Source organism: Danaus plexippus, chromosome 15 (assembly GCF_018135715.1).
Source record: "Danaus plexippus chromosome 15, MEX_DaPlex, whole genome shotgun sequence".
NCBI classification, from domain to species: Eukaryota; Metazoa; Arthropoda; class Insecta; order Lepidoptera; family Nymphalidae; genus Danaus; species Danaus plexippus.
Genome location: NC_083547.1, coordinates 6,500,098 through 6,523,913, shown reverse-complemented (window position 1 = coordinate 6,523,913; position 23,816 = coordinate 6,500,098). Strand labels below are relative to the sequence as shown.

The following is a 23,816-nucleotide window of genomic DNA, read 5'->3' as shown; positions in this document are numbered from 1 at the left end:
ATTAAATAAGTAACAAGAGAAAGTCTCAACCGCCGCTGAAAAACAAGCTCGCCAATCCAATTACTGGTGACCTTAAGGGTTAGCTCTAAACGAAAATTGCCTAATATCTTATCATATTCATTAAAATAATCAAAATATTTATATAATATAACAAATACAATAAAAAATATAAAAATTATGCCAATTTTAAATCTATATTAAATTGCGAATGAAATATACGAGAAAATTACTAGCTATTCCTGGAAGACTATTATGGATGCTCAATTTAAAATAACTTAATTTGTTATTACGTATAAATATTATTAAAAAAAACAACTTAATCTCAACTTTGTTATCTATCAATTTGTTATCTGAATGAAGACGTGGAATCGAACCGGCTATATAACAATATCACAGAATACGAAATTCTGGTGCCAACCCTAAATCCCCGACGGTTCCTCGAGCTAATTTGTTTGTAGAAGACACCGGCGCGATCCAATTAGAGGCCCCGGTAGTTCCATGCAATTGCTAATGACAACCAACACACGTCATGTAAAATTAGGTGTACGCTGCACTTATATTTAAAGAAAATATCTGTTTCACACCACGTGTATTGGAAATACAGAATACTTAGAACTTTGAAACGGTAACTCGAATCTAAGGTTGTCAAAGAATTTATTTCTATAATTTTATTTGTGACATTTTTGAAATTAATTCTACGAAGTATGAAATTGTATTTAAAATTAATTTATTCGATCTCATGCTGTTACTAAATCTTTTTTTCCATTCATTTTAATATTTTTAAAGTATTCATTAAATATTTTATATAAAAAATACCCAGGAATCAAAATTCAATCATTATATCGGATATTAAAAAAAAAACAGATACGTCAACTAATCAAATTCAATGTAGCAATGCTACCAACATAACGATTTTGTTACAAATAACAATTATCATTATATGTTAATACCGCATAAAATTATGAAACAAAATGGTTTAATCCTAGCTGTAATTAATATTAGGATAGCGGTCATCGCAATGGACCAATCAGCGTTGATTAATTCGTACTAACAGCCTCGTTAATTAAAGCAGCTTTATTAATTAGCACAGATGAATTAATGGAAACATCCCCTTACTATATATGACAATGGATATGTTTTAAAATATTATATTGAAATACATTTTTGAGATTAAATTACGACTTATACTATGTGCTTTGATGCATTTGTATTAAAATCAATTTTAAAGTGCGTTATTTTTTAAACATTTTTATGGACTTATATTATAATGTTGAAAAAATCCATTTTTTTTTTAGTAATGATCATAAACGTTAAATCAAGACTAGTATGTATGTCTGTACATAAAAAATAAAGATGACAAACTCATTTATTTTAGATAAGCAATAAAATGTCGTCCCTTAATTGCGCTCAGTAATTATAAGAGTCGTGTTTATAATTAAAACGAATGAAGCATTGCTACACTCCTGGGCTAGTGATGTTACTCTAATGAGCCACTTGCTAATTAGAGAACGAAAAGTCGGATACGCTATTATAATTGGCCTTTAGGACTACCCTCTCTATATAAACATATACCTTAGCTACAACTCCATGCGATCATTTCTATCGGTTCATTATTAGCTTAAGTATGTATATATATTTTTTAATTTTATTATAGCAAACTATACTTTTCTGAAATTTAACTCTTTTGATTATCACATATGACTTAATTTAAATATTTTTTTTTTGTTTAATTTCCTTAACTATATAATAATTTTTTTACTAAATATTTATTTTCAATTCTTCATAGGGAATTTATATTATAATATAAAAAAATAATTATTAAATTATAAAAATTGTCGTATCTATAATTTCTGTTTCATCTCTCAAGCACGGCTATTTTCAATATTATTCATTAGCCAAGATATACGATACGGTACCAATTAAGGATATTACATTTTCTTTAATAAATACACACATTAAAATATATTGTACAAACATACAATTCCACTAATGAAACAACGGAGGTCTTATTTAATTAAAATCGTATTATGATAAAAGAATTTTTAAATTCATTCTACTACAGTAATGGGATTTGAAAGGGACTGAGCTAATTGCATTTCAATTACAATAACGGTTGATTACTTTTAATACGTTTAAAAGTAATGACTGCTAGTGTTGTGTGGAGATCATTAAGTGACTCTTCAAAGCTGTCGCCGCATTACACTAATTGACGCAATTAGAGGGATTGCCGAACGGAAATAAAAGTGCTCTCACCTTCATGTAACGTCGCACCGCCAATTAGACTAGCTGGTAATTAGCCCCTCTGAAGTCGGAACACAGCCACCGAGACACCGATCTACGGAACCACCGATCAGTCTCTACTTTAATGCACACAGCACTGAACTCTGTTCATGTTCTGATATCGCGACCGTTCAACTCGGACTACGAAAAGTTTCACGCGACGTATTATCACTAGGCTCTGTGTGTTAGAGACGTGCGCTCGCAACCGCTGCCGGGAAGCGAATGAGCGGGAGAGACCAAAATCCGAATGTCTGAAAGTAAGGCGGGGAGTGCTGTCAGAGTATCCTTCCTTTTCCTGTACGAAAGCTCCGCCATTGCGGTGCTTTTCCAACAAAGCTGCCGGCTCCACATACTGCCTTCTGAAACTGAAGCGACGCCTAACATAAGTGGGCAGATTGTGCCGCTGCATTTAGGCCTAAATAAAACGCTACTTAAGCGAATTATTCTACGAGTATGCGTTTCTGCTGTTCTGTGACTGTTTTTTTTTGTTTACATCGCGTCGAAGGCAAAATAAAAAATATTAATAAGTTTATTTCGAGCAATGCAATAAGATTTACGTTGAATAAACTACTGTAGATGTTAAAACTATACCTACTTCAATTAAATAAAAACGCGTATCAAACGTGACGATGTATTACAATTTATGTATTTTATATAGTAGATAATAATTTTATGTTGTCGTATTATGTATGTATGTATGTATTTTATGAATGATTATTCATAACTGTAGAACTAAAAGGACTTGTGCTATTCATCATTGATAAAAACAAGTCGGTGACACCTCATTCATTGCTAAAGTGGCTCCCAGAGCACGCAACGCAAGAAGACAATCCGACGGACAAGGCATTCGTTACAAATAATAATATTATTAACACGTATCATATTAAATTATTATATGAAATTAATCAGAAACACAGATTTCTTGGAATAAATAATGCTATTGAACGTTTCTATATACATTTAAAATAACTATTTTGTATTTTCCTAACAAGACGGTAAGCCTCATTAAGTATCGTTACCAGTTAGAAGATAATTGGCTCTCTAGTAATAGCAATCAATAAATAGTACCGATATTGAAATAAACAAGCTACTTTATAAGTTATAATAAATTTTATTCATGTGATATTATTTTTTATTATAACACTTAATAAAAAAATAATTTATTGGCTCAAAAAACTTGTTCATGTCTTGAATTTGACAATTATATTTAAAAAAAAACATGTATAACCCTGCAAAATATAATTGGATTCGAATATCAAGTAAGTGAATAGGAATAACAAGTTAATTTACGAGGGCCGTATAAACTCTTTTGTTATACGCGTCTTGTTATCCATCTTTTCTTATTCACGCTTGCATTGAATCAATTAAGTCGCTCTGAAAGGGTTCCATAAAGCGTGATTTATATCTAACCACTACAATACTTTTAATTAATATCACTAACAAGTAACCCTCCTATATAATACGGATTTAAATATCCTTATTATAAAAAAAATCTCGTTTCGTTCATTTATATTTCTCATTTCGTGTTTTTCTCAAGAGGCAACACTTATCGTCTTTGGATTTCTAATAGACAAACAATTTAAAATAGTTATTTATATAGTTAAAACCAAATATTATTTTAATATTCGAATTTTTATGCTTTGTCTCTAAGAATACCTATAATAAAAATAAAAAATCTATCAACGATATATTATCTCTTCCTATTTATGATATATCATTGGTTTTACAATTCCAATCACAAAGATATCTATACTTTGTATAACACAAATTACATGACAATTAAATGTCAATATTTTGGGGTCTTTTTAAATAGATCTTGTTACGTCGAAGTGATATGTTTGAAGGTACAAGACGTGAATACGTAAAAGTCCTAAATAAATCGGGGTACCGGCTTGCCGTATGTCAATTTGCCATCCATTCAAAACGGATCTGTCTAAAGGATGTGGAATATATCATACAGATATTATAAGGACGACTGTTTATCAGCATGTATGGATGTATGTATGTTTGTTACGACGTAACACGGAAACTTGTCTTAGCTTTCAATAATACTTTACAATAATAAGATTAATATCGGCATATTAATTCATACAGGGTTTTAGATTTAAATAAAATTTATTAGATTGAATCATAATAAACTTAAAATACAAGTCAGATGTGTTGTAAATTATACATAATTTAGTTCTGTATCTGTTTGATTTTGTCTGGAGTCATCGATATCGAAATACATATTTGTTCACATCACTATCAGCGACCCGATCATCACCCTATATAGGAGTATTCATTTCCTTGACTCGATTAATTTATTGCCCTGTTACTTGTTACATTTTTGCTTACAAATCAACACAGCTTTCAGGCATTATAAATTCGTTAAGAACAAATGACGTATACAAACATCATTCAACATATATAACACCATCCTTATTTACAATGATTATATCTAATGTATGTTATATCAGCAGATTACCATCGCGATAACCTATACTTATACAGATTTAAGACTTAGCTATTCTTAAACGGCGTTGCCCGGCTTTCATTGAATTCGACTTAAACCAATTAATCATTCTTATCTGGTTCTTTCTTCTAGTTTTTCGGAGGGTTCGACAGCTGACCATTGATCCAATATTGTGCCGCAAACGGCACCATTGTGAACCGTTTCAGTCCTTTGTTGAATACCATTGTGCTGTAAACTGATATTGCCGCCGACCGCGCCGAGTAAATTCACAATCACTCTTCCTACAACATACTACAAACTGGTAATTGGTCGTACGAAACATGTACGTACATATATAAATAGTATCGAGTAACGTTATAATTATATTGTTCTCAAATCTCCGTATCTGAATTGTCTTAAACGAATCTCTTGTAATCCCCCTCCACGTTCGCCTCCACCCCCCTAAGAACTGGTAAAGAAAGCGAGGAAAGAGAAATTTGCATAAATTAAAGTGGCACCTTTCGTCAGTTTACAAAGTGTGCTAATGGCGGCTTAAGGCAACACGCGAGCTGATTTGGTATCACGTGACGCCCTTACGAACTCAGCTCCTCATTTAGATTGTTAAAAATGATGTAACACAAATATCCTGTTAATTATTCTTAGTAACATCCAAAGGGCGGTTTGAGTTTAACGATCGGCCGCTGTAAGATTTTATCCCGTATTTTTTTGATACTCCGCTTAGATAACTTATAAACCATTCATTTTAACCGTCCTATCGTTTTCTGTTAATGTAAAAAATATAATAAGAATATATCACACTTAATAACAAAATCTGGGTTCGTGATAAACAAATGAAGGAATGTACAGCTGTCTGTGCAAACTTTGTTTTATTTAAATATTGTTTACTTGAGTTGTCCTAACGACTGCCTCCTCACGGATCAACTCGATATTAATTCGTCGTTTTAATTAACTTAAAGGAGGCAATTTTGTTATAATGCTCCGCTAATTCTGCGAAAGAACAGGTGGTCTCGGATACAATATTTTAAAACAGACAACTTCTACCGGGAGTCATATCGCGAAGGCTAAAATTATCTCGATCGTAATTAAATAAACAAAAACTTATGCAAAAAAAAAAAACAAAATGAGGTCGAAAGAAATTAGAACGAGAACCTTCTAGAGATAATGAGTATAACTAATTTGGGCTCGATTTCGTTAACCAACAAAAACTGTAACCTACAACCCGACGTTGAAGTACAGGTGTTACAATTGTCGAAATGACCGTGGGCGTTTTTATCAACTATATTTACCAATAACTATGATAAAAAACGAAATAGAATGAAATATTGTCTTCTATAGTTCCACATTGAATTTATAACCTCAATAAATTTAGTTTTGTTATATAAATATTAAATAAAAATAAATAACTGAAGTAAAATATATAAATTCTTAATATATTTTGTCTTTTTTATATTCTTCCATTGAAGAAGACTTATATGCAATGTTGCTTAGCTATAGATAAAATAATGTCATTTGAAAAATATTTGTTTCACTGATAATAAAAAGCTCGATTAACTTTACATGCTTAAATGTAATATGAATTTAGAGTTCGTCTGATTATTTAAATTTATCTTAGTTAAGCTATTTTTAAGTAACAATTTTCAATTTAAATTTATTTCTAGTTTACGCTCATTCACTGTATTTCTGCTTTGAATTATAAATTATTATTATTTTGTGTTCCTGCTCCGTATTCAACAACTTCTAAGGAAATCAATGATTTGAAACGTACAAGTTATTTCTGTATAGAAGTTCCACAGACAGATACATCTCCAACTATGAGACGTTTGCATCTATACATATGCAGTTAATGTAAGCTCTTCAAGGTTTTAATCGCAGGTTCTTTGTTCTGGAGATTCTGTACTAAAAATCTGATCACATGCTGTAAAGCTAAGTTCATTATAGAAAAAACAATGTGATCATGAGAGCAGATGCATCTCAAACTTCGTGTGGGTGACAAAATTTATTCTACTTAAAAAAAAAATTGCATATTTGCTTTAGGTGTATTGAGTAAAGAACGCTGAAAGCAGAGCTATTGTTTATGATATGTATGTAAAGTTTTCGCTACCTGAAATGATCATCAAATAATAAATTCCCGAAGAGATGGTCGATTTTTATGTGAACTGATTGTTGACTTAAATTAAAATGTTAGAGGAAAATGTAAGGGACATTAGATTTATCATCGACACCGAACTGGTTAGTTTTTCTATGTCCTGCTTTTTAATATCACCAAATCCATACTCGACGGACAGTCACTAGATTAGGAAAAACTCCAATAGGATTATCTCTATCATCCCTACTATATTTTCTTCAAAGTTATATCTGTTTTTATATAATATATTATCACAAAAAACAATCATTGCTCGTTAGTCAATCCAGACTTTCGAGATGAGATAAGATCCATTGAAACACAATAAACTTTCATACAATTACAAAAATAGCTGCAAAGTATACTGCCTTTTAAATAAAAAAAATAGATTATAAAATATATGACATCTTAATACATATATAATGACATTATTATATATATTCTTAATAAAATAAACTAACGAGACCATTTAGTTTAATCCGCAACCAACTCACTCCATATAGTCTAGAATAACGTAATATTTCCTTGATTTGATCCGTTCCGCTTCATTTGATTCTTTAAGCGATTTGCACGTAATTAATATTACAAAACGTTAATTCATTCCAATTCTAAACGTGACGAATCTTTGTGTTATCAACGGGGATTAAATAAATGAGATCACTCAAACCCCGGCCAACCGTGGCACGCCATGGGAAAAGCAAACAGTGAAACACGGGGGAAGACGCATTGTACTTATATTAGTTAAAAGTTTAAATCCAGACCGAGAGCTGTTGACATATTGTACAATATAAATCAATGTTTGTTGTATCTGTTATATAATGTTGCCAGTATAAATAATTATAGTTTATTTAACGGATAAAAGAAATGTCGCTACTTACTTGTTTCTTTTTTTATAGATATAAAACATTTACGTCCAGGAACAGCTTTACTAAGAACGGTTTATAAATGGTAATGTAATAAATTAAACAAGTGCGAGTCGGACTCACCCATGAAGGGTTCCGTATCAGCAACTAGATGACCTAATATAAAAGTTATTGTAGTAACTTTGATCGATGTTTTATAAAAAAAATAACTTGGTTTTACATAGTATTTGTATGAACGACAAAGTTGTATATGCGGTTTTGAAAATGGATTATTTCTTAAAAACTAATAATGATATCTCGTTCAAATCAATTTCAGTTGAAAGTTTCCCTTGAAATAAGCAGCATATATTTTTTAGTTTTCTCACTCTCTTATCTTAAAATTGCGGAAGCGTCATCTTTCAAACAATGGATTTTGACGAAAAATGGTTTTTGGAACCTTAATGTCTTTTTAAAGTCCTATCCATAGACACCTATCACGTATAGGTAAGCTGTTTTTTTTTTTTAATCAGTTCCTTGTATGGAGTGCCCCCCTTTAATTTTTAAATTTTTATTCGAAATTCGAATAGCGGTTACCAGATTACATCAACCCACAAAGTTTCAACTATGTAGGCCCAACAGTTTCAGAAATAAATAGCTGTGACATACGGACGGACGGACAGACAGACATGACGAATCTATAAGGGTTCCTTTTTTGCCATTTGGCTACGGAACCCTAAAAAACGACACAGTTTTTTTAATTTGATTGAATATATATATATATATTGTAAGTATTAAAAAAACATTAAAACTATAAGAAACAATGCACCTATTAAATATTTCATTCAGCACGTGACGCGGCCATAAAATTAAATAAATCCCTAATTTTTCAGGGTGAGAAATGCGCGGTCGGAGTACGGTCAATCGGGCGGGACGATAACGGCCCACATTTGTAAGGATTTTGCAGCCGACCAAGACTATTCCAGTGTTTTGGGCCGATGCTATTACATAGACCTATAAATGTATAGATCTGACTAAATAATTCACTCGACGCTTTAATATGTGACATCATTAATTATTACTTTTCTACGCGACTGGCTGAACACATGTGCACATTTTTTTGAGATGTAAACCGTATATTAAACGGTTGATTAACATTTCTTTCATTAAAAAAAAACATTTTCATTACGAATTATTTATACGTTACATTAATTCTACATATATACGTATATTTATATAAATTACGCTGGTACCCTCTAACATTTCTAAGTCTGTTACAAAACCAAACTACTGCGGATAATCTGTGAATAAATGAAAATTGATTTCAAGATCTCTCCGCCCACTGCGTTGACAAATAACACGGCTTACAACCATACAGCCGGAACTTACTGTTAGCTCCGCGTCTGCTATTATTGAATTCTGTTCTATTATTTTTTATTACACGATCAAATAAACGGAAAAAAATATTTTTATCTTATATTTTTGTTATAACATAATCAAGATTATGAAATTAAGTGTCATAACAGACTTCAATACCTCCATAGATACCTATTATATATATAGATAGCATAGATATTTATGTATACAAATCTGTATCACCCTCAGAGGGTGTCAATTACGCCTCACCCACGTGACGTCACTCATCTGCATCACAACGCCGCTGATGCAAATTTAAATACAGTTTAAACTCTTCTTTTTTCCTACGCCGCGATTTTTTTTCCAACGACAGATGGCGCCACAGACTAACGAGTGTTGGACTTTTATTAAAACAAAAATTTTACGGAAGTTAAGCACTACTTATGTAGATTGATGATTAAAGAGTGATTTCGACATTTTACCGTTTTATAATGAAAAAATATATATGTTTTACTTTATATATATAGTATTATTATTAATCTTAAGTTATTTGAATTAATGACCATCTTACAAAACATTATAAACACGTGAGCGGCATTCAATGCAATGATAAATTTAATAAACGAATCTTTTGTGACGAAAATGTCCGGGCATGCGTTCGTAAGGTTCCATTCATTAAAAAAAGGACCGCGTTCGAATTGAATGACGAAGAAATTATGCAGCGTGAACGCATTAATAGCAAAAGTAATTGTGAAAGTAGAATGGTGTATAAAAAAATTAAATTCGTGGGAATTTAACAGTGTGTAATGAGTGGTGTAAAAAAATTCCAATGTACAATATCGTACGGGGGACGTGATTAAGTTTGGGGGCTTATTATCTGGCGGGAAGGCGCAAGACATAAAATGCATTTCGTCGGAACAGGGTTGACAAGAATGACAAGTGCCATTTTGTTATACTAAGCTATAAGTTATTAAGCATAAAAATTTGGATCGGAACATTCCAGATAAGTCGTACAAAATACATCATGATAATCATAGATTAATTTATTTAAATATCATAAATTAGTCACATTATTACATATGCTTATATTTCGATATCATTATTGTAAATATTGTATAGAATTTTTAAATATTTTTGTCCATGAATTTATATCTGGTACAGCCAACCCTAATAATTTGTCGCATCAACTGGCCAGTGGCGGATAGACAACGACAGAAACAGTTGGGAATAGCGGGGACGAGGACCACACTAGAGATTAAATGCCACACCAATATGTACCTTACTACCATATACATTTAAACTAATTTAAACATCACATTTATATATTTAGCGAGGGATAGACGTGTGTATGACGTTATAAAATAAAATTGAAGCCGCAAGGGCGCCCGCTCGATCTAATTAAATGATAAGTGAGATCTTAGATTAATGTCCTGAGGAAAACAGATCGCAGAGTGGAAATCATTTTAAATAAATGACTAGGTCATTCATAATGAACATCGAATTAGACAATAGATAATAAAAATCGTGAGGCAAAGGACATGCGACATACAGCCTATATAAAAAATACAATAAATATACAAGAAACCACGTGAAATTATTTACATAATATAACCATATAATAGTATAGAATACTAAATAATTAACATTAAACATAAACAAGACCATTAATTTATTGTGCAATTCAAAGCGTTCTCACGACATTTAATGGCTAGTTAATATAATCTTTATTTATTCTGTGGTTTAAAGCAAAGCCGGGGTAAATGGAGTGTAATCCCGATTTCGTATTAGCACTAGTAATAAGGGGAAATGATCTGTATCGCGACATTTTCAGAGTGATGTTATATATGTAAAGTATGATTTACGAAAGCAATAAACATTATGGAAAATTTTAAAGTCGGTTTCAATATAATCTATATAAGTATTTGATCCTTTTTTTCTAAGAATGTAATGATATTACGTAATAATTTATATTAGGTAGTCGTATGTACTACTTCCACATACTTTAGTTATTAAAATATATCACATCACGTCGATGTATATATTCCGTGCCTCTATTTGTGGTTCCCGCATTAAATACTTTTATTTATGGCATTAAAACGATACCATAAGCGTCATGACGCGAGCTAATTGATCGCTCACACAAAATTCACCGACACACTACTAATACTCGAAACGTGTTGAGTTATTAAAAATTAGAAGGGACAGAAAATAATTTGAATGATCGAATATTTTCTTAGTAGATATTTGATACGTAACATGTTTAAATTATAATTATTCACATAACAAAAAAAAAACTGTAATCATTTATTACATTATTATTTGTAATGTTATCAGCATAACGGGAAATTTGATTTGATTATTCTCAGGACATTCTTCACAAATTATTACATAAATATAATAACAGTGAAAATCCTTCTCCAATACTTTCATAGCTCTGCATCAGCTTGGGTTTTAAGAGCATAAATAAACTATATGAGGTGCGCACGCGCCGGCACGCGGCCGTGTTATCTCACCGCACAGAGTATAATGATCACGCAGCATCCCATTGTGTGGAACCATGAAATATGGACCAGTTATGGATGTTGAGGAAATCTGCTGATGACAGAACATAAGCTGTGTATTAATGACTGTTACAATGTGCCTGATCATAAGTGTTCTTGTAATGTTTTTAATGAAAATCGTAATAACAAATTCACTATAAATTATAAATATAAAGTTGTTATATTTTAAATTGGTAATATTTTTTTGTATAAAATTTTAGTATTTTAGTATCCAAGGCAGGAATACATTCTCCGACTTCTGTGAAGTCATTTCTGTCTTCTAAAACAAGTTATTTTGAATACTCGAAATGAAATAATTTAAGTCTCTTAACATATTTCATTAGAAAAAAAATATATTTTTAAAAAGTAGATGTTATAACACTATTCATGTAGAAAAGTAAAGACATAATTTTAATAAAAACTATATTCTTTGTTATAATTTATGATTGCCAGCGCGTCGTTCCCGTTTATACTTTGACATACAAAAAGAATTCATATTCTTATTCCCGTCGCAGTCACTGTTATGTATTTGTAATGTTGTTATCTGTCCAGCTCGTATGTACGTATACAAAAGATAAATATTAATAATTATACCATCTAAATATAATACAAATAACAAGTCATGTCTTACAAAATATTTTATAAACGTAATTAAACATATCACAAGGATTTCATCAATCTATCAAAATTTGCTACCAAAATCTAAAGAGTTCTAAATTGTTCCTGTTTTCACTATAATTATAAAACCTTTGATATTGGTTATATTATATATCTCCCAAATAAACGATGTACTACGACACTCACCCCGTCCTAGGGATGAGTTTATGACACCGCGTCTTTAGAATTTTAATTAAATGATTCATTGGCTTAATCAATTCGATTATAACAGCAAACCAGACGACGAAAGACTCAAATATTCAATATTAAATTTTTCTATAATTGAAATATTATTCTAAAAGTCTCATTGATGATATTTTTGATACAAATATTGCCGGTTTCGAATCAAGAGTCTGCTTACACCGAGTGTGTAAGATGCACAAAATACGAACCGTTTACCGTTTCTGTTGTAACGTGGGGAGATTTATGAATGAATAACTGTAAACGCTCCGTAAGTACCGTAACTATGTCAAATTGGACTAAGAATAGTACAAAAAGAAGTATTAGTATTAGCTGGACGTAGTGGTCGCAAAATATAGTCATACGACAGTCTGTTCATTTAAATGTAAAATAAAAATGCTTACGGAAACGTATTATGTTCTTCATCTGTATCTGTCAAGACAAAAACACTTAATAAACATGGTGTACTTAAAGATCTCGTTTTCATACATATGACTTAATTACACTCGCTTTAATTGTTATAGTTTTAAAATTATAAATTAAAATTTATTTAATTCAAGTAAATTTTATCTTATAAGTTCTATTGGACGTATACAATGTACTCAAATAATAACATTAAAAGTACGTTTGAAATATGTAATAATGTTATGAAGCCATGACATAAATGAGCAGTACCAGCGAATAGAATTAAATTACTAATTGGCATGCACCGTGAAGAAGGGGAAATAGTGTCTGAATATGTTAGGAGTTTCAGAAAATTGACTGATTGCGTTCCATCGACAATTATGTAGGGTATCGAATTACAGTCAGGAACAGACGAGGCTGTCGTTCGGTAATATTATTTATAAGATATTTTTATATACTATAGCTATATATATAATTCGGGTAATCTGAAAACAGAAAATATTTCTCTCCGTTTTATTCACTTTGATGTTTGATTGTCTTGTTCGTACATTTATTTTTAATCTTTATGTATATTTTATTGTATAAACCTATGAATATATTCTGAGTATTTAAATTGTCGCCCACGCAGGTTTCAATAGTCTTACAACGGATGACGTATATATAAATTAAGGGCAATTAGCAGAGGTTATAAATAGCCGTTATATCAGCAGACTGCCGATGGACTCCCGAGGGTGTCATCAATAACTAATTTATGGCTTTTCTTCTACTTGTTCCGTACAGCCAATATCCGTTTCATATATAGATTTAGTATGATATTCTTATAACTATAATTATGTAAAATAATTGTTGAACGCACGTAATTTATACATAATATATATCAAATAAAAAAAATATTTCGAACGTTTTTAAACGGAACGGAAATAAAATTAAAATTCAATCAATCGTAACCGATTCACATGCCAAAGTAAACTCTTTGGAGAACACATGCTCAAGTTCAGTAACAAAGTTTTAAGTATGGGAACTGACGATCAATCACTAACAATGTAGGTACACCCTCGAGGAAAAAACTTGAACGGGTGCTGCTGATTTATTGGCGTAGTTGGAATTATAGCCATTTGCAATTCTTGCCACGGGCGAGCACCGATAACAGCGAGCGGTTGTCACGGCGCTTGAGTTTGGAAACAATACTTTTGTGAAATTTTCCAGTTGCCCAAATTATTAAAAATGGCTGCCAAAAACATTGATAACTTTTTGCTTTGCATTATTTAAAAATATTAAATGTCTTAAAGAATACTTTTCAAATTAAATTTTAGTAAAATTAAATATAAGCTTTGCAGAAACGACACCCGAATGATCGGAACTAATTTCCTATCACCTAATTTTACGTACAAACGGAAACATACAAATTTTATTGTACACTACAATCAACAAACGAGCTTTGTTAAGTAAAAACAATGGGACCGAATCCGTTCATCATTAAGGCAAAGAGACGCAATTACGAATAACAAGGCGTTAATAGTAATCACCGAATAGTTTCTCACTATCCAAGCAAGATAAGGCACATAATCACCAGCTTTACGGCCCTTAACCCTCAAACAACCATGCAAGCAGTCAAGGCATCGGACATTAAGACCCACATTACACAACCCTCGCATGGCCATACAACGATTATCTTAAAGTTAACCCTGTCGTTAGGAATCTTATTTGCGGTAACATTGAACTGTCAATGGCTAAGTTAAGCTAAGGACACACTAAGTCTCGTTTCATGATTAGTCATAAAATAAAAACAGACACAACAGGACTTCTGTTGACGATTGGTATTGTAACAAAAAAAAATCGATGAACATTTTTGGCTAATTACATTTGATAACGTAATTGAAGTTTAACAAACTTTCCAAGTTATTTTTAATAACTTCTTGTATGATACTTTACAAGAAATGTTATATAAAACAAACATAGTCATACTGATACAGTAAATTGTTTGAGGTAATATCGTGCAAGTGTAAGGTGCAATCTACTCCTTAGTTTATTAGTGACCGGAGCCCCGCCGAGGTACTTACACGCTCTTTCCAATAACATGCCACTTCGATGGTCGTTTTGAGCCGCGTTCAGCTGTTTGTTGAAAATTGAACCTTTGTTAGTTACCTACCGACACTGAACATAACCGTAGCTTCGAACTATCGCAAAATGTTCATTTATATTTCCGACAGTATAGGTGAGTCTATGCGTAAAATTTTTAAATGAAAATAAACATCGGGTTACAACTATTTCTATTCTGTAAAGTAAAACACAACAAATCATACATGGCGTCTAGTAACAACTCCTGGCACTTTCGAGGACGCTGACATGCGCTTCACCCTCAGCCACGTCCCTGTTTATGATGGGAACAGCGCGCTCCAGGAGTTTGCTTTCATAGTCACTCATGTGAAAGGTCTTATTGCATGTTTCTATGACGCCTTCGGGTCCAACCTTAGTCGGACCTGAAAAAAATTTTGTTCCAAAATGAGGATTCGCTGTATAACTGTTCACGATTACACAGTTCCCGTACAGAGCTTCAATGAGATTTTGGACGAATTCGTTGATCGACCAGGCCATAGCCAGCGTTGATGAATCACTGCCGTGCTTTCGGTTTAACACTTCTGTACCAGATTTCTTAATCAGACGTGTCAATGTGTCAGCTTCACAGTGACCGACGCAATAATGGCTAGGACACAAATTTGAAAATAGGGGAACTATCGTTTCGTCAGAGTGCCCTCCGATCACCGGTACATAGAGATGTCTCGGATTAACGTTCAAAGTGTTTGAAATGAAGGCCCTGGCTCTCGTCGTGTCGATGTGGGTTATACCGAAGAGTTTGAACGGATTATGAGCGTTGCAGTTTTTTAATAATAAGTTTGCGAACGGTATTATTGAATTTATAGGATTAGTTGAAATGGCGAAAAAAGCATCAGGGTTTTGGTATGACAAAACTTTGCACAATTTATATACGGGTATAGCATTCGTGGCTAGCATCTGTTCACGGGAAAATCCGAGTTTACGAGGAGTTCTCGAAACAAGCAGTACCAGATTGGAGTATCTTATAGCTGCCGACAAAAAGGGATCCCCCGAAAATGAAGCTACTTTGGGTCCTCCGGGAATCTGTTCCAATTCCAGGCCAATACCTTTTACTATATTATTGTCATCGTATAAGTGCAGCCTCGTAATATAAGGATTCCGTTTCAACAGCAATGCCACGTTCTTTCCAATGTCACTAGCGGCGCCGACTATCGATATTTGTACATTTCTTCGCTGCACATAATTTTTTACAGAACAAAGAGATTTAAATTGTGTTCTTTGTAAACTTCTACTAAATACATTCATAATAAAGAATATTGGCTCAGAATGTTTTACAAAAATTTACAGAATATTTTAATTTTGTCCCGACTTAGGTAATAGGATTACAGAAATGTCAAATAACAAACAAAATATGAAGTGAGGAAACTATGACAGAATTCAAGCAAGAAAATCTTATTGAATAGATCGTGTAAGCAGCTTATGTTACTTATAAGTTCTTAATAATATGATTATATTCATGTTTTTACACTTACTGATGAATTTATCAACAGTTAATTATTAATTCAATCGAAAGTCCTTAGGATATTATTGTATAAAATTCTCATTTAGATTATCAATTCAATATTTTTTGTATAACTAATGAAATCTACACTTTTAAATTTTTGTGAATAGTGTCTGTTTAACGATGATTAAAATATACTCTTAAATAATAAGTTATTGACGAACTGGTTGTTTCCTTATGTAGAAAATTATCAACGAGAAAAATAATAAACTGGAAAAGCCATATTACAAGGCTCTTGACATTTGATCGTTTATAAAACTCTGTGCCGAGCAGAGTATCAATGCACAGGAGAATACATGTTACATTTTAAACATACAAGTTATACAAGCTATTTATAAAAATAAAGTTTTGACTGATAGGATCCTTCATAAGTTTTCGTTTTATCAAAACTGCCTTTAAAAATCTATTGCGAAATACATTTACGATATAATTGATTAACTTTGAGGAACTTTTTTAATAATCTGGGAGTCTAAGGTTTTAAGTGATTTTATGTATAATCTATAAAAGGACGTGAATGATTTTAACAATGAAATGAATTAATAAATAAAATGTCAAATTCCCTGTAAACAGTATTAAGTCCACCAACCGTTTATAGAACCATAATCAAACAGAATGTTCCAAACAAAGAAACTTTTCCATTTTCTTTCACGTCACTGTATTTCAAGAAACTATCAAGTAACAGTTGTCGGGGGGGCCAGTGAGATCGGACAGACTGTCGGATTGTTGCTCCGGACCCAGCCAGCGATCACGAAACTGATCATTCATGACGACCTAGAGCACACTCCAGGCGTTGTGTTAGATTTGTCACACATACCATCAGGGTCCGCGTTACAGGGAGTAGTTGGAGGTAACTCTTTGGAAAAGTTCTGGACAGACTCTAGCATCATAATAGCCACAGGCGGCGTAGCCCGAAGCCCGGGGACATCTAAGGAAACATGGTTTAACGCAAACGTTGATTTTATAAAGACTTTATCGTCTCGTATATCCAAAATGTCGCCGATGCCGTTCGTAGGTATCGCTACGGAACCCATTAACACTTTAGTTCCCATGGCTGCGGAAATAATGAAGAACCATGGGGAATATGATCCCAAAAAAATGTTCGGCATCACAATATTAGATAAGCTGAAAACAGAAGCATTGTACGCTGCGGAAGCCGAAAAGGATCCTCAAAACTGCAACGTCCCAGTGATAGGCGGCCACTCAGAAAAAACCCTGATACCGCTACTGTCACAGGCAGAACCCAAATGTAACTTGGACGAGAAAAGAATACAAGAATTCACATCTAGGGTGAGGTCATCTGATAGCGCAATTTTGAAATCAAAATGCGGATGGTCGCCATCTTTGTCCGTAGCGTACGGCGCTGTGGCATTCACTAAATGTATTATGGATGCTTTGGACGGTCGAACGACTCAAATACAAGCGTACGTTGAAAACAATGACTTCGGCACGTCGTATTTCTCTGGACTGGTCACCGTTGATCAAAATGGAGTTAAGGAGATGCAAAGCTACTCAAACCTATCGTCATACGAATGTCAGTTGTTAGAAAGAAGTATCGAGCAGCTGAGAAAGGAAGTCCTGATGGGGAAGAAGGCACTGGAGCTGGAGTAGTCCAGAGTTCATATTGAAAATAATACACAGTTGTACCAACTTACGAATATTTATTTACATAAAACCTGCCTAACAAAATATTTTATATACAGAAATCATATCACAGAAAATATCAATACTAATGATAAAGGAATTAAAACACGGAAGAATTCAAAGTATTTTTTTTTTTTAATTTTTGTTTAATTTTATTGAAAACATTGCGGGATTAAAACTAACCTCGAGTGACCCGAAATTTTGTACCCAATATCAAATGATACAATTTTTTTTACATACAAAAATACTTGTATAATTAAGACATACATGTGTAGAGACTTAGGCTACATAAAATAAGATCAATACTGAACACGTTTCGGGTAGCAAATTTATTTTTTACAATCCAATAATAATTTTCATATCTCAACAAAACATTGGCTATAAACAATAACACTGAATAAGCTAAGTATTTGGTAACAAAATCATGCTTACAGACAATAACATTTTTAATAAAACCGAAAATTAAGTAAACTAAATTAAAATTAATCGCTGCCAACGAAAAGTAACCTAAATTTTTGGAAAAAAAAAATACAAAAAAATTTCTATATCTAGCAATTGATCGAACATTTTTTAATAATTAATGGACATAAAATTATACACATTGAATTAATTCATTTCATAACAGAATACCTATTAATTCAATAAAAAAAATACATTTTTTTTTAAACAAATAACTTTAAAATTCACCAACAGTTCCTCTGAAACAACGGCATCGATTCATTTAAATTCATTGTACAGTCTAACGCTATCTATAGGACAACACACAAAAATATTCTGGTACCTGAAACAAAAATGGCACATCTTCAAAAAAAAATTCTAGTATTGAACTTCATATTATAAGCAATTTAAAACAAATTATTTTGTTGTATTAATTATTTAAAATTAAGAAAGACTATAATGAAAAAACATTTAAGCAATCAATGTATTTTTTTCATTCTACCCTACAGATTCCTAAGTATGTTAGTTAGTAAACAAATAAATTGGCCAAGCTAAATGGTTATATCAAGAATGAATGAAAACATAACCCTCCTTTAAAGCTCCGAAACATTCGGTAAATAATGATATCTGACCTGACTTCAATCTTCATTACTTTTACTAACTTCACTGCCCGACTCACTCACTGATGTTGAACGTATGCTTATAGAGGTCTCTTTAAACTGGCTTATAAAGTCTAGAAGTTTCTGTAGATTCTTCTGTGTTTTTATCTGATCCGCCAACAGCTGCCGTTTCTCAGCGTTATGTTCGTCCAAATTTTCCTTCAAGGTCGCTGCCCTCGCTTCTAACTTGCGCAGTTCCTTACAGAGCTCTATGTTCTTTTCTTGGAGCCTCTTCCTTTCCGCTAATTTATCTTAAAAAATATTTAAAAAACACATTATTTTATTTAAAACCATAATCATTTAGTGTTGCCACTTCTATTAATCTGTTACAAAACATTTAAAAAATTGAACTACATTCTTAAATGTATAACTATCAGTTGTATATGTATATATACCTCTATATATATCGTCGCTATTGGAATTAACGCTGCACTCAGCTGGGTCTGGCAGCGTAGATCCACAGCTACATCGACCACTCGTTGAACACCCTGTATGCAGCCATACAGTACAGGACGAACACCACACCAGAAGAGATGGAACATCTGACGGAGGTCAATATAATGTGGTCAACATATAGTATCTCATAATATATTAAATTATAACTGGTTCTCACATCAGCTGAAAATTGAAGAACTTAACGATAGCATGTCTGAAGGAAACTACATTCAAATGTCCTCTTATTTGTCCATTATAGTTATTATACATTCCATGTCTATACTTTCATGTAACTAGTTTACAAAAAAAATTACCCATATAAAAAATATACAATAAGATAAAAGAAAAATATTTTTATTTACCGTTCCTTCCACACCCATGACATACTTTCTTGGTGGGAGAGTAAACTGGTTCCACAGACAAACCAGCTGGAAGAGAAGCCAACCATGCTGGCTTGTTGTTACCCCAACCTGGAAATATTAGTAATATTTTGTATAAATATATAAAATTAACTTGCATAAACTTCAGTAGCAGTAACTGCCAAGATACTGAATATACAATACTTTAATACTGCACTTTAAAGGAAATCTTTTAGATTGCTTTAAAAAAATGATATATGTATATATATATATATATACCTATGTATGTATGTATGTGTATATCAAGTTGCATAAACGTCAGTGTCAGTAACTGGCAAGATATACTTCAATACTAAAGTTTTATGAAAATCGCTTAGATACTTTATTATTAAAAGAGTAACTAACAAATATATATTTATATAATATTATATTATATTGTGTGTATAATAAATGTTGCTAAAAATGTGTTCCACTCACCTTTAACTTCGGAACATGAACCGGAAGGGGAGCCCTCCCTCGATGATTTGTTTTGGTTCTGAAAATATATATGATTTACTAAAAACCCAAAAATATAAATATATATATGTATGTATGTATAATACCTGCTGTTGACGTAATTTAGCGGATCTCGTCTGAGGCGGGTCACTGTGACTTTGTAGATACGGATATTGATTTAATTTTTTACGTTTCTGAAAAAAATTAAATTATTTTATATTTCCGTAATGTATATTCCGTATGCTATAAGGTTCTTTGAAATTAAACTTTGATCCAAAACGTAGGTACATTTAAGTTTTTACATAAAACTCATACCAAGCAACAGTAATACATTAAATATAAAAATAAGTAATTATTTAAATAATAAAAGTTACAAGGTTCAATAACCTCAATATTTGATTACATCGAGTATTATTCATACATAAAATACCTTTGAGTCATCAACTTCAATGTTGTTTCATTTAAAAGTAATAAGTCATCTATATTTAAATATATCAAAACATACAACCTACTTTAATAAAGTTGGATTAATAATGTCAAACCATTGCCTTGATATCGAGTTGATAACTATTGATGATGCTTGGTTTAAAAAAAAATTGTAGTTTAAAAAAAAATTACCAATAGTTTGCCAGTTTCTGTAAACATGAATTTCTTTATGGGAATTAAATTTCTTTATACTCACAGGCATCATTTCATAGCTTCCATATAGAAAGTCATTCTTGTTGGAATTATTTGTGGATCTCTTGCGACGTTCGTTCCTATTCCTCTCAATAATTTCTTTCTGAGCCGGAGTTATCAGGCCGATCAACCTGAAAAAAAATATGTAATGACAATAAATATGGCGCTTTTAATGATTTACAATAACTCAGAAATTTTATGGCTGAATAATGGAAATCAATGTTTAAAAAAAAGATTTAAATATTCTTAAATTAATAAATATAAATTCATAATAATGTGATTTTTTTTTTAAATATAGTATGAGCAGAACATTTGTAGTTTTATTGTTGTGGGTTGTATTTAAAAAATCAGTTATAAACATCACTAACACCATTTTGGGAATATATTTAGTTAAAAATGATCTGGTACTTGTTATTGAGACATGATTAGGACATATATAATAACTCTCAAAGATCATTTGAAATGTACATATGTATAGTTTAGAGTTACATTTAAAACAGAATTATAAAATAAAATACAAAGCACTGAAAGATTATAGTGTTTACAAGATAAATACATTTTTATAATATTATATTAATATGAAGACAAATTAAACCTCATGAACACTTCCTTAATGATGGGTTTTCCCGGCTCAGGTAGAGGTGGAGGGGACGGTGTCGGAGACAGATCAAATGTTGAATCCGAGTCTGATCTTTGTTCCTCCCATTGACATTCCTCTTGTATGTTATTTTCACTGAAAAATAAACTCATTTATTACTTAATGTTCTTGAAGATGACACATATATTTGTACAATAATAAATTACAATAAAAAAAACACTTACATTTCAAAATATTTAAAATAAATGAAAGTTATCAAAGAATAAATCTACTTTGTATTAAAAATATTCAATACTATCAGTTGTTATATTAATTTGTCTCATATTATGAATAATAAAAAAATATACTGAATAAATATTAGAAATTAAAAATGAATGGAAATGTAAAATTTCACTTACATTAAGGATTCTTTGACTTTGTTCAAGGCATGAGTTAAATTATTCCTGCCGCCTCCCAATACTAAATTGGGAATCTGATTATAATTTTGTGAGTATTTTTCCTTCTCATCTGTTTCACTGCTATTAGCGTTCTCCTTCTCGCTGTATTTATTTTCGTTATCAGAATCCGAGTTGTTGTTATCATTGTGCTCCGTCTTGATATGTATTTCATTGAGTACCGATGGCTTTAGTAGTGATATATTACGGTTTCTATTGCGATATTGTAACTGGTGATCCCTGAGTTGCTGAGCTACATATTTATTGTCATTTTCTATACTGACTTGTTTATTTCTGGCTCTCAGTCTTTGTTGATATAATTCTAACTCCTTGCGGAGTCTATCCACAACCAATTTCTAAAAATTTATAATAGAAGATAGTAAACAATACCAATAAAAAAGAATATTAAGTAATTATTTTGTCATATATTTTTAATATATTTATTTATAAAATTATACACCACATGTGCAACAATTTAAATTATAAATTTATTACTTACTTGAGCCTGACTTATGGCTATAATTTCTTTTTCAGCTTCATTTACTTTAAACTTAAGTTGAATATTCTGAAATTTAAAAATATATTTACTATATAATTATATATTAACTGATAAAAATTTATAATTTATTTATATATAAAAATTATACTCTTATTTACATTCTCATCTTCTTCCAATCGAGTCACCCATATCTGTAAATGAAATAATAAAAAAGTATCTAAACATAGTTATTTGATTGGGTTACTAATGTTAAGAGAATCATAAATTATATTTAAAATAAACCTCGTCGACTTCGGTTTTACATCTCATTTTAATTGATGCGCTTTAATATTTAAGCATACCTGATGAATGCGTATTGCATTTTTCAAATCCGTTTGTGTTTTACGAATATCTTCCTTTATTTCGTTAGAAACTTCCATCTCACTATGATTTAAAAACTAGTTCAACAAATTAAACAACAATAATTGTTATGCACGTAAATTTTTATAAATAGTTATACACTTTGTAAATAGTTTAATACATTTTCAATTACAATAACCATGCACTAAATTAACTCTACTAACTCGATTAATTTTATAAGAGCGAAAACTTATGCCACCAGCCACTTTTCCAAAGTTTAACTAAAATGAAACAAAAGTAAAAATACTCCAAGGTTTGTAACAATTTCATTCACAGTTTATTTTAATACTAAATGAAATAATTAATCATTTTTATTTAGTTTCAATTTACTAAAGAAACGAATAAAATATTGTATCTAACAAATAACAAGTATGATAGTTATATTAACAAGGTATTATCTATAATCTATGTACCTCATTCATTTTATTTATATACTTCGTTTATACAATAACATATCACGGGCTATATTTTAAATATTCAATGGCAACAATTTGTTTCCGTATTTACTACTGGTCACACTGCTGAAAGAATAACTCTTAAGTTTCAAAATTTTTATTGAAAACATAATGTTCGTTACGATATCCTCTCCATTTATTGATCAGACCGATAAATCTTTATATTTATGTAAAGTCCTTCTTCATCAAAGAAGTAAGATTTATAAATCTATAAAAATTTACAAGATTATATACAGTAAATTTGAGAATTTATTGCACTGAAAATGTCACTAAATT

At 31.4% G+C, this 23,816-nt stretch overlaps 4 protein-coding genes across 4 annotated transcripts in view; 1 reads left to right on the top strand and 3 right to left on the bottom strand.

The window, feature by feature from the left end:
• The window catches only part of LOC116766362 (LIM domain only protein 3), a 32,640-nt gene extending 30,151 nt beyond the window's left edge, over positions 1-2,489 (bottom strand). Inside the window, 1 exon segment of the mRNA XM_061522913.1 lies at positions 2,254-2,489. The gene's annotated coding sequence lies outside the window, so the exon portion shown is untranslated.
• A 12,598-nt stretch (positions 2,490-15,087) lies between these two features.
• On the bottom strand, positions 15,088-16,294 carry LOC116766360 (malate dehydrogenase, mitochondrial-like). Its single transcript, XM_032656197.2, has one exon. It carries the CDS (start codon positions 16,192-16,194, stop codon positions 15,145-15,147), a length of 1,050 nt encoding a protein of 349 aa, XP_032512088.1. The 5' UTR covers positions 16,195-16,294; the 3' UTR covers positions 15,088-15,144.
• A 642-nt stretch (positions 16,295-16,936) lies between these two features.
• On the top strand, positions 16,937-18,097 carry LOC116766613 (malate dehydrogenase-like). Its single transcript, XM_032656528.2, has one exon. It carries the CDS (start codon positions 17,063-17,065, stop codon positions 18,056-18,058), a length of 996 nt encoding a protein of 331 aa, XP_032512419.2. The 5' UTR covers positions 16,937-17,062; the 3' UTR covers positions 18,059-18,097.
• Positions 18,089-23,480, bottom strand: LOC116766161 (putative uncharacterized protein DDB_G0284695). The gene is made up of 12 exons (XM_032655886.2): positions 23,028-23,480; positions 22,845-22,877; positions 22,687-22,752; positions 22,152-22,543; positions 21,751-21,888; positions 21,160-21,286; positions 20,585-20,671; positions 20,460-20,517; positions 19,986-20,093; positions 19,584-19,730; positions 19,162-19,439; positions 18,089-18,872 (listed from the first exon to the last, which is right to left on the bottom strand). The coding sequence occupies exons 1-11, from the start codon at positions 23,103-23,105 to the stop codon at positions 19,168-19,170; spliced, it is 1,506 nt and encodes a 501-aa protein (XP_032511777.1). The 5' UTR covers positions 23,106-23,480; the 3' UTR covers positions 18,089-18,872; positions 19,162-19,167.
• Between the last annotated feature and the right edge of the window lie 336 nt (positions 23,481-23,816).